The sequence below is a fragment of the Musa acuminata genome, chromosome BXJ3-10, assembly GCF_036884655.1.
Source record: "Musa acuminata AAA Group cultivar baxijiao chromosome BXJ3-10, Cavendish_Baxijiao_AAA, whole genome shotgun sequence".
Lineage (NCBI taxonomy): Eukaryota > Viridiplantae > Streptophyta > Magnoliopsida > Zingiberales > Musaceae > Musa > Musa acuminata.
The window spans coordinates 33,225,727-33,236,981 of record NC_088358.1 but is presented as its reverse complement, the minus strand read 5'-3'; the positions used below and the strand labels follow the sequence as shown (position 1 = coordinate 33,236,981).

The window sequence follows — 11,255 nt, the reverse complement described above, 5'->3', positions numbered from 1 at the left end:
CCGACTATGATTTATGTGACCCGAAGCGGGCCCGTGCTGGCCCCATTTTTGTCTCCAATAAAAAGGTAGATAGGGCGTGGGGTACGATTGATCTGGTTAGAGAAGATGTTGCTCTTCGTGAACGGAAGGGGTCCCGCATGAGTTGGTATTCTTTAAGACGGCGGCAGGTTCTTCCTTCGGATTTGGATACCTTGCGACCTAAGGCTCTTTCCCCTTTAAATACTGTAGCTCGAGCACGAATTGGCTCTCAGAACCCGCAACGATCAAGATACCTCAGATCAACTTTTCATCGTTTCGTCGGAGCGGATCGAAGGACCTTCGGTACCTTTCCTTCCTGCTTGGGTCTTCTCGTAGTTGTCGTGGATCTGTGATTTCATGTGTACGCTGAACCTAATGAAGCCAAGATTGAGTCTTCATGGATTTCTGTGATGATGTTTCTTCTCTTCCTTTTGCTAATTTAGTATTTAGGGAAGATTTTGAGGGCTACTGATCTGTAAATTGTTGTAGGGTGAAGTTGGCCTCAAAATTTCGTGTTTTTTTTTCCCGTGTTTGAAATGTCATTAGCGTAAGTTCAGTTTATCAAATTACCCGGGAGTCGCTGATTTTGGCGGGGAGATCGGTTGATTTAGTGGAATTTATTGCGAAAGGGTTTGATTTGCTGTTTCAGTGGGAACTCCATTTATGGTAGAAGTGCTCGTTCACTTATTATTACCATCCCTTGGTGTGAAAATATATCAACAGGCGCTCCGGTACCCAATATTTTGGCGATATGTTGCAGGATGTCGTATTGTATCATTTGGATAACCTCGGGTACTAAAGAATTGGACTTGGTCGATAAAGAACTAGACTTGGTTGGTTTCAATTGATATAGCCTAATAGTTGGTCCATGAGTTGTCTACTATCTCTATCTTATAAATAGTGAGTAATTCATCGCCAATCTTCACATTCGATTTTCCTTGCAATTGGAATGGTTCAGTTGGTATGATGGCTAGTGGAAGTGTATATATGACTTCAGTCATAACAAGTATCCATCTGATCCAAGCACAAAAGTAAATTCCAAAATGTGCTGCCAGTCAAGAGAATTCTACAAGCAACTCTAGTGAATATGACAGTATATTTTCTTTAGTAAAGAAAAACTTAATGTTGCATGATGAAATCAATCCCCACTAGCACATGCAGTTTCTAGATGTATCAGTTGATAATATGATCATGCAGCATACATGGTTTTTCTGAATCAATGAAGCCTGGTTTGAGGCTGAGATTGTAAAAGAATGGGTTGATGATGAAAATAATGTTTGATTGAAATAATTTTGCTTTTCTAGATGGGACGTGTAGAACAATCAATACATGACTAATTTCATTGAAATTATATCAATCACAAATATTTCTCTTGATGTTTAGGTTCGATTGGGTTATTTTTCGTCATCTTGTTGACTCAAATGAGGATCTGACCTGGGCCTTTTCTTGTGTTCATGCATTCAATGTCTGAGGATTTGAGGTGCCAGCAGCTCTGGCCTCTTAAAATCTATGATCGCCTGGTACCAGACCCATTTCAATGATCTAGTTAGACCGGTACATACCGGATAGTATTAGTGTATCATGTGTCGGTATACCGGTACATACCAATGTTCAGGAAAGGAAGAAATCGAAGAAGAAGAAGGGTTGGTGTAGAAAGAGGAAGGAGGAAAGAGGAAGGAGGAAGGAGAAAGGAAGAAGGATGAAGAGGAGATGGTGGAGCAATAGGAGGAAGAAGTAGGAGGAAGAGGAAGGAGGAGTAAGAGGAAGAGGAAGAGGATAAGAAGCATAAGCGACTAGGGCAAAGTCAGTGCGCAGTGGTGGTGTGCAGTGAGGTCTCAACATGCGTGGGGAGCGGAGGTCGCGTTAAGGATAGGTTGTGATGTGCAACATGCGTGAGAAGCGGCCGCGGTGTGCGTTTGAAGCGATCAGGGTTAGAAAAGTTTCCTGTTTATATGAGTGTGCTGGACCGTCCGAAACAAGAGAGGTCCATGTATCATTGACTCGTGGACTGGTACATGCCACCTGTTTTGTACTGGTCCGAGCAAAACCATTCTATGCTCAAAATACTGAGAGTAAACATCTAAAATGGGCTTGGAGGGTCTCCTTTGATGCTCAAGTCAGAGTCAGATTTGGAGTCTGGGAGAGCTAAGGAGTTTGAATGCTAAGGATGTCTATTTACCTGCATTGGAGGCCCCCTTTTATAATAAAACTTCAGTGATTGATTGATTGTACAATCAGTCTGTCCCTATTATGGTGGATGACAGACTGATTGTATGAAGTAGGGCAGGAGTCTCGACTACTCTGGTTATGAAGTGGTGGCAGTCATGGGTTAGTATTAGCGTGAATGAGGGAGGTTTCTGTGAGTCTGGCGGTGGTAGTGGTGGCGGTTACAAGTAGTATGTTGGGAGAGTGGTGAGTCCTTTTCAACAACATGCCAACTACATAGCACATAAACACTAGTTAACCAAGGGGATTTTATGACAAAACCTTTCCTTATTGATGTTTTCCTATAACACTCAAATTTTGTCATTGTTCATAGCTTTGGAAGTTGCTTGTGGCACATGTATATTCTGAGCAAGGAGAGACTTAGTCAGTCTCCTATTGGTTTCAGGATGGTTGAAATGAGCGCATACAGGAGAGAATAGTATGTCTCATTCAGCAGTCGCATGAGCACCTTGTAGAGAGCACAAGCAAGCAATAAATGATACAAGAAAATTGCCAATATATATTAGTCTACGCCAATATCATTAATTAGTGCAACAGAGTCCTCTATAACCTTGATAGTTGGGCTGGTAACATTCCTGAAGTTGGATTTATTTCTCTTTCAATATAGACCATGAACAGATCATGTTGATGTGAAAGATGCTTTCTCAATCTCCTTCCATTTTGGTTGATTTCCACCCAACCATTACCAACCTCATTTGTAACCCAGGTTCTACAATCATAGTTCAGTCGGGGATTAGGTCAGGTTGAGTCATAGGCAAATAATGAGCATCCCAATTTGGGTATGAGATTCAGTAGTCCAACATAGCCTGCCTGGCTTTCATCCCTATATGCATCAAGTAAAAATGCAGGGCAAATCATGCCATGTTTGAGGCAAATAAAAGTGCAGTTTAGAATAAAGATCGTTCGTGACCTATGTTAATTAATGTCATTCGATAGCTAAACTAGCAAAACCCTTCTTTTGCTGTTTCTGAAATTCCATTATTAAGTTATGAGCATTCCATTTAGCATTTCTGCATTCAAAATATATTCTTTTGTTAAGAAGGTTACTCAACTCAGTATACCATAATATTATTATTATTTGTTTGGAGTAATTACTTTGTTCTCGAAGAAGTATATTTTAGTTAATTGTTCAATAAACTACTTTGATCTTTAAAAGAAAAAACTGCATCAAGAGTGGGTGTTGTTTACTTGATTCACTAGTACAGAGGACTGCGGCTGATTTTTTAGATTTAATTTTCTGAATGATTATGTTTAACTCACAAAACTATGCATTTGTTGTATGCATGGTGAATTGCTGTCATGGATTCTTGTGGAAAACGTGGACCTATGGTCTGCATTGAAGTACTCTTGTATCCAATTGATTTAGAATATTTTTGTTGAATGATTATCTCCAAGATTTATGTTTCTTTTTATAAATGAGGTTGTTCAAAAAGAAAGCTTTCTTACGAGATCCAGTATCGATCATTGAAAAGTAGATGCTTTCAATCAAGGATACCATCATAATCTAGACGAGAGCTCACATTTTCTTGAAGCAAAGGGAGACATACCAATGCCATCCACTTGTGTGCTTCTACTGTTAAATTTGTTGCAGTAAGAATGAGCAAAAAACTGTAGAAGAGATCAGCCACTAATTCTTGTTTGGAGACAATATGGAATACATACTAGAAGGCATTTGATGCGGTCAATTTTAGTCATTCTATTTAGTTAGATCACAAATTGACTATCCGATGTGCTAATCGCCTGAGAGCTCAATGCTCCAATCGTTAAAGTTCTAAACTGTCAAGATAATAAAATTGATCATGGGCAATGTGCTTGATGGGATCCTCCTTCAACACCCAAGTCAGAGTTTGATTTGGAGAAATAATTGAAAAATTAATCGAGGATAATCTCTTTTTCTACTGGGCCTCCTCAATGGTTGTTCAACCACTAGGAGTAGTCTGTTCTAAGATTGTGGTGGTTGTTGGAATCAAGGTTTGCAATTTCGTACTATACTGAAGTATCAACTTAGCTCTGTACGGTACAGTACGACTTTTTCTCCCCGCACGGATGAGGAGAAGTCGCCAACGACGGCGAGGCCTCGTCGCCTCAGACGAGGAGGAGACGACATCTCATTTGCGGTGTCCAGCGAGGGTGGGCGGCGACGAATCGGGATCGTTGACGGAGAGCGGCGTCGGATCTCCAAGTTCTCCTTTTTCTTCCCCCTCTTCTTCCTTCTCTCTCAACTAATATTGCCCGGTAGCGAGCGGCGACGGTCGAAATCGACCGTTACCGATCGATTTTGAGCGGTAATGGGGAGGAAACAACCCCAATCGATGGTACCATCCGGTAGCGGGCGATCCGCGTACCGGTCTACTGGCGGACCGGTACATATCGCCCTACCGGGTGGTATCATTTGAAATTAAAATCCTTGGTTGGAATCACCAATACCTGATTGATTGAGGTAAGTGACATCTATTCCTGCTATTGCATTAGTGTGTGAAATTGTCAATGATGTGTCATATGGTGTTGGTATTGGTTGGTTGGTTGGAAGTGCCCATATGCATCCCATCATCATTAATGTTTATTGCAATGGTAATGTGGCCATCAAGTTTTCACTTTGATGGGACCATTATAGCCTTTGGATCTGCATCTTCTCTAGCAAGGTGCTCATATAGTTGTAGTATCTTTGTCATAGGGATTTTGAGCTTGAGCTGGTTCATCTAGAGGTGAACTCTTTTTGTCTTTGCATGCTTTTACCATTTAATCTTTGAACTAGAATGTTTGTTTGAAACTTCATCTTGGGAGTTTTAGTTTGAACATAACAAAAGGCATTTTGGGGTATTTTGTGGGAGGGTCATAGAGAATGATGTGTTTTTCTTAGTTTCACTCGAGGTTTAAAATATTGTATGTAGGGATCGATACCAAATGATATTTACTGGCCCAGGCCTGATCCTACATACGGATCAGCTCTTATTAAGCATTTTATCAATTTATTATATATTAAGCATACCAGCCATAAAGTATGAATACTGCAAACCAACTGACTTTTTTCTTTTCATTCTTAACTAAAATGCTCTCATTTATTTCCTAAACCATCTACCCTTATTAGGAAATTTAATGAATTAGGGTTTCCTATCTTAATACCCTAAATAAGGTATTATTTATTTTTAATTAAATTAAGAACGAAAATACAAAGCCCTCCTTTTTTCCTATTTATACATGGTGACTCCTCTCCTTTTCATCCACCTTGGTTGGGGAAAGAGTTCAATCACAGGAAAGGCTTGTGAGAGTTTTTGGCTTTAGGTAGGTTCATAATTATATTTTGTTTTTCTTGATTTTATTAGATAGTATATAGGGATTTCAGATATTATGGATAATCTTTTTTATTAAAATTATTATTGATACCTACATGCTAAACCTAATGGTAGATTGTTTATGAATTTAAGTAGAATACATAATTAGAATTCCAAAGACCCATGCTTGTGTGGTTGTTAAACTTTGTGCATGTGATTTGTATTTTCTGAAATTAATATGATTTGATAGTTTATTCATCCTTGCAAATTTAATTTTAGAAAATAATATTGATGAATTGATTTAAATTTTTGTATCTATTTCATCAATTAATTATGTACAAAAAAATATTGAATTTAATCTGAATTTATTAGTAATTAATCATTATTTGTTCCTTGAAAAAAAAGAGAAAAAGATAAAAATAGGATTCAAGGTCTGATTGGACCAAATCTGCACAGCGGAGCTTGGTGTGGCCTAGCACGGTGCGGATTGTGGCTCGGTGCATTCCAGCAATTGGCCAAATCGGGCTGAACCTATATTAGACTGGTTGGGGCCTATTAAGCTCGGTTCAGTTATATTGGATTTAATTCTGGCCAGTTCAGTCTAATAGCGAACTGGTTCAAACCAATAGAGCCCTTGTTCATGGCAAATCAGATCGACTCTGATCATTTGAGCCTTGGTTCATGCAAAATCAAATTGGTTCAAACCAATTGACTCAGGTCATACCATATCTTCAAACTAATTGAGCCCCTAGGATGTGTTGAAAAATCGAAATAAACCAATTGAAAAATCCAAAAATCGATTTTTGGATAACCTGCATGAACCGACCGGGTTACATAAAATGGATCTGGTTTTATAATATAAAAAATATTTAAATATCCTTAACTTTATTATTTGTTTAAGGGGGTATTTATGTCAGTCATGAAATTAGGGTCAACGTGACAATTAAATTAGGGTTAGCCTTAAAATATCAAGATGATACTCTCAATCTTGATGACTTGGATTTTAATGATGATGAAGAAATTAAAATTGCTAATTTTATGAGGAAATAAAAATAATACACAGCTTTCATTATCAACAACTATTACAAAGAAAAGAGATGTTAAGAACAAACAAGTATCTTTGAACTATTTGCCTTTTGCTTTATCATACTTAGAGGAAGAAATATGATGAATTAAATGCTATAGTTCTCCAACTTTGTCATGCTATACTGCTTAAATGCTGTATTTATTTTCTACAGGTAAGTGAAGTCATTTAAATAGCTGTGATGGCAGCAAGAACCATTAGAAGGCGGCTCCATCATGGAGATATTGACGGGAAGAGAAATGAGTATTCAGACTCATCAGGATTTGATGCCCTAAATGAACCTTTGCTTGGGAATAACAACCATGGAGGCCACTATAACTATAAGGTAATTCTTGTAAAAAAATTTATGCCCTAAATGAACCTTTGCTTGAGAATAACCGCCATGCAGGCCACTATAACTATAAAGTAATTCTTGTAAAAATTTCTAACCTATGGTAGTGCATGAATATAAATCGGATGACAAATTCCTATTGTTAGCTTTTATGCTTAACAAGTTATTTATATTTTGAAGGGATGTGATGATGGAGGTGAACAAGATTGGGATGACAAAAAGAAGGAAATAAACCTTCACTGGACACGTCTTTTCGCCAATTTGATTGCTCAATGGTCTCAGTGGTTAGGTATTGCCTTTGATATGCCCATCAGTAGCATTTGCCTGTTTATATTAGGTCTCTAGCAAACCGATGTTTCAATTATGTTGTTTTCATGCATGATCCATGGTATATGTTTTTATTAATATAGCTGGAACTTATTTAGCATTTATTGTTTAACTAAATATTTGTCAGATTCTGTAATAAATATTTTTGTTAAATTTATGACAATTGTTTTATTTAATTTTGTCAATGTGATTGAGTCATGTATTTATCATGAGCGGTCACTAGAATGCCTTTATGGCATGCAAGAAAAGAAGATTTGAGCAGTATATGCTTCTAAATTGTATTATGAAAGAATAATTAAAAGTATCACCAGTTACCAGTGATTAAGAGGCTTGCCAAGTCAATTAGCCGTAGTGCAAAAATGATAAACAAGAGCCAACTAGGCTTTAGCAAAACGGTCAATATCCCTCCTCAGTTAGAAGAGGTTCTTAAGTGTCTTTGGAAGGCATTTCCTAGGTACATGGTATGGACAATTCTACCTGGATGAAGTCCAAATTCTTTTAAAAGAAATAAGCATGATAAAATTTTACATGTTATTCTAAAATTTTATCAACATTGAGATGTGTGTTGAACACGGAAAGAGTGGGAGGTCAAAGACCAAAATAACCCAAAAATGGAATCTTTCCATCTCTTTGCTTTGGAAACAAGGAAATGAAGTGTGGCTCCTCCATTTCTGCATTTTAATGGTCTTTGTTTTTCGGAGACTCTTTTGTCCATGTGTTAGGAATTTTAATATTCTTGAATCAGATCATTTTTTTTCTGGATAAAGATAAACTTCATGTTGTCTTTTCATATCATCTTCTTCACATAACATCTTGTGATGAAGCCTCGAGATGATATTTTTCTGCAAACACAATTACTCAAATGTTATGGAAAATATTAAACTAGAATGCTGAGTATCGGAAAAGCATGTGCATTTTTGTGGTTGAAATGCACAAACTGCAAACTACATACATCTTGCTTTGTGATGTTTGACAAAAAATTAATGAGCAAACTTTAATAATCACTTACAAGCTGGAAAGTTGTCTGTCAAATTTTGAGATATCGTCTCTGCAATGCATGTGGATCTTTTCCTCTTTTTCAAATAAGAAATCGAAGCTTCTTTATAGAGTTAATGGAATGAATACTCATGTGGACAGTCAAAAAATTGGGCTTCAGAAACTTCTATTTGATGTTATGCAAACCTGAAGCCCCTTTTACCTTAAGTATTTTGTGCTCATGGTTTTCAACCATATGTGTGTGTCCATTGTATCCAAGTTAACATATTTGACATCTATGTATGCTACCCGAAAATAATCAGCTTATATTTCATGAAGTCTTCTGGATTCTTTGGAATAGTATCTATTTTTATTTTTGTTTTCCCCATCTTAATCTTCACGTACCTAATTTGTGCAGTTTATGCCACTGGTATTTATTTTCTTGCAGCAAATATTATCCTTGGCTCTGGGTCGGTTTTAGGAAGGTTCTTACCTATCTCTTCCATCGCTTCAAATGAACAAGATGACCCAATTTGTCTTTGTCCCTTGCAGGTAAAGTGAAGACCTTTTTTTTTTGTTAATTTTGTGGAATCTTTATTAGATTAACTGGTTAATGGAGAGCATTCATTTGTCTTAGCATCATTAAAATTCATGTTAGTTGACATCTCTTATATTTTTATAGTATTTTGAAACTTAGAATCGGTTTGATGTATGTTAAACGTTGATTTGTGTTGGGTAATTTGTGTAGTTGTTTGTGCACAAGGTCCTGGACATAGTATCACTCAAGGTTTCAAATATTGGTCAGACCAGTTTATCGGTCCAATCAAGGACCTGGACCGGACCATATTTCTTGCTACCAGTCATTATTCACTTTTTAATTTTTTTCAGTGCTGCCAGTATACCTGTATCCTACCAGTCTGAGAAGGTCTCAAAACCAGTACAGGACCAACATTTTAAACCTTAATGTTACCATTGTTGTTTGAGATTGTCACTGTTGCATCATTGCCATGCATTATTCCAATCCACAAGAACCACAGTTATATCAATAAGATAAACAGTCTATACTTTGTTGGGTGGCATTGAGTTTTTTTTCCCAACTCTTATCGTGTGCAATAGCTTCAGATATTCCTTGTGCCTCGCTGTACCTGCTGCGGTCAGCATTACAGATCTTTCCCATGTCATATGCACTTGCATGACAACTTTAAGTGGTATATGTGTAATATTTTTGAATAAAAAATTAATTGATCTTTTTTCTTGAATTTTTTGCACTTCTCATTTTTAACACCGTCTCCCTATGCAAAAATTCTCCACCACATCTATAAGTTTCAAAATTTGGTGGGGGAACGAAAGAAAAGACATGCATGCAAAATGGCTCTTCTTTCCACCTCTTCTAATTTTCATATGCAAGCTCTTGTGAACCTTGGATATGGTAATGTTTTCTTCTGTATGAAGGAAAAAGTTGGCACAGCATCCATTAACTATTACGCCATACTTCCTTTGCTTTTGCCCTGCAGAAGTTAGTAATGGCTTTCTAATTCTTGTTCCCTGCATTTCTTTTGTACCCTATCCTGCAGGAAGAACGTTACAGAAATTTGCGGCTGAGGGTGGAGGTCCAGTTTGATGGTTCTCGAATGGATCATCAAGTATGTACTGCTTGCATTTGCCTGTGATTCTCTGTACTTTTGGCCATATATGGAGACCATTTTTACCTTTTTGGTGTCCTTATGATTTTCTGTATTCTTTATCAGAACTCTCATCATGGAGCAAACGTGATTTGAAATCACCGAAAGCTAACATAGAATTATGCTGCAGGATGCCCTGAAACAGCTATGGCGTCTAGCCTATCCTGATCGAGAAATTCCTCCTCTTAAATCTGAATTATGGAAGGAAATGGGTTGGCAAGGGTGTGACCCATCAACAGATTTCAGGTAGTGTGGAACCAAGTAATTGAAGTGCTTATGTTCAGATTACCTTGAGAATATAAAATTGAAGTGCTTGACAGTCATAATGCTTAAATCTTTTCTCAGGGGTGGTGGATATATATCATTGGAAAACCTCATCTTTTTTGCCAAAAACTACCCGGTAGCTAACTTTTGACTGATATTATGTTTCGAGATGTAATAGTCACTTATCTTTTGTCATATTGTCAAATCCATCCAGCATATATCTCAAACCTTTGGTTATTTGATGCAGAATTCATTCCAAACTCTGTTGCACAAAACAGAAGGTAGAAGGGCTGATTGGGAATATCCTTTTGCCGTAGCCGGTGTTAATATATCATTCATGTTGATACAGATGCTAGACTTGCAATCAGGTAACTTATGAACTATTTTCTGGGAGCAGCTAATGATTGACCTAGGTATTAACGCTGCCTGTCTATTCTTTCAGTCTTGCCATCTTCTAAAGCAGGAGTTCGGTTCCTGGAACTGCTTGGGGAAGATGAAAAAGCATTTGATAACCTCTACTGCATAGCTTTTCGCATGCTGGATGCTCAGTGGCTCGCAAAGCGTGCATCTTATATGGAGTTTAATGTAATTGCCAGTCTCTCTTTCTGTCTCTATTGGATACTGATCCACTGTGATTTTTGCCTTCTGATTCCCGTTGTCTTATTTTGCTCCAGGAGGTTTTGAAGTCTACAAGAAATCAGTTGGAGCGTGAACTTGCCTTGGAAGACATCACCTGTGTAAAGGACTTGCCGGCTTACAACATGTTGATGTGATGGTCTTTCCCTCAAATTGTTTCTCTCTTTGGGGTTATTCTCTATGGCAATGCAACATTGAACGATGACCATCCTTCTGGTAACCTCTGAAATGTATATAGCAAAGACTAATGCAAATAAGATAATGGTGCCGATTACAAGGATGAGCTCTTTTCATCTTTCGTTGTATCCAAAATGTCATCCCTTTTTAACTAAAACATGTGCACCAATGTATTCAGAAGCATCAGCAAGACTAAACTGTTTATAATGATTTCTTTGCGACATGTTCTGTTTGGGGATAAAAGTCACTACTGTGCACATGAT

At 37.5% G+C, this 11,255-nt stretch overlaps 1 protein-coding gene across 1 annotated transcript; it reads left to right on the top strand.

Moving 5' to 3' along the window:
- The first annotated feature begins 165 nt into the window (after positions 1–165).
- LOC135651243 (uncharacterized) lies at positions 166–11,215 on the top strand. The gene is made up of 10 exons (XM_065171190.1): positions 166–321; positions 6,755–6,925; positions 7,112–7,220; positions 8,682–8,785; positions 9,808–9,876; positions 10,046–10,161; positions 10,261–10,315; positions 10,427–10,547; positions 10,622–10,764; positions 10,854–11,215. The coding sequence occupies exons 2-10, from the start codon at positions 6,782–6,784 to the stop codon at positions 10,950–10,952; spliced, it is 960 nt and encodes a 319-aa protein (XP_065027262.1). The 5' UTR covers positions 166–321; positions 6,755–6,781; the 3' UTR covers positions 10,953–11,215.
- The last annotated feature ends 40 nt before the right edge of the window (positions 11,216–11,255 follow it).

Coding starts and splice junctions, on each gene's coding strand:
- LOC135651243 (XM_065171190.1), top strand. CDS start 6,782: ATGGCAGCAAGAACCATTAGAAGGCGGCTCCATCATGGAGATATTGAC. Junction 7,221..8,681: donor TCAATGGTCTCAGTGGTTAG/GTATTGCCTTTG, acceptor ATTTTCTTGCAG/CAAATATTATCCTTGGCTCT. Junction 10,548..10,621: donor GATGCTAGACTTGCAATCAG/GTAACTTATGAA, acceptor CTATTCTTTCAG/TCTTGCCATCTTCTAAAGCA.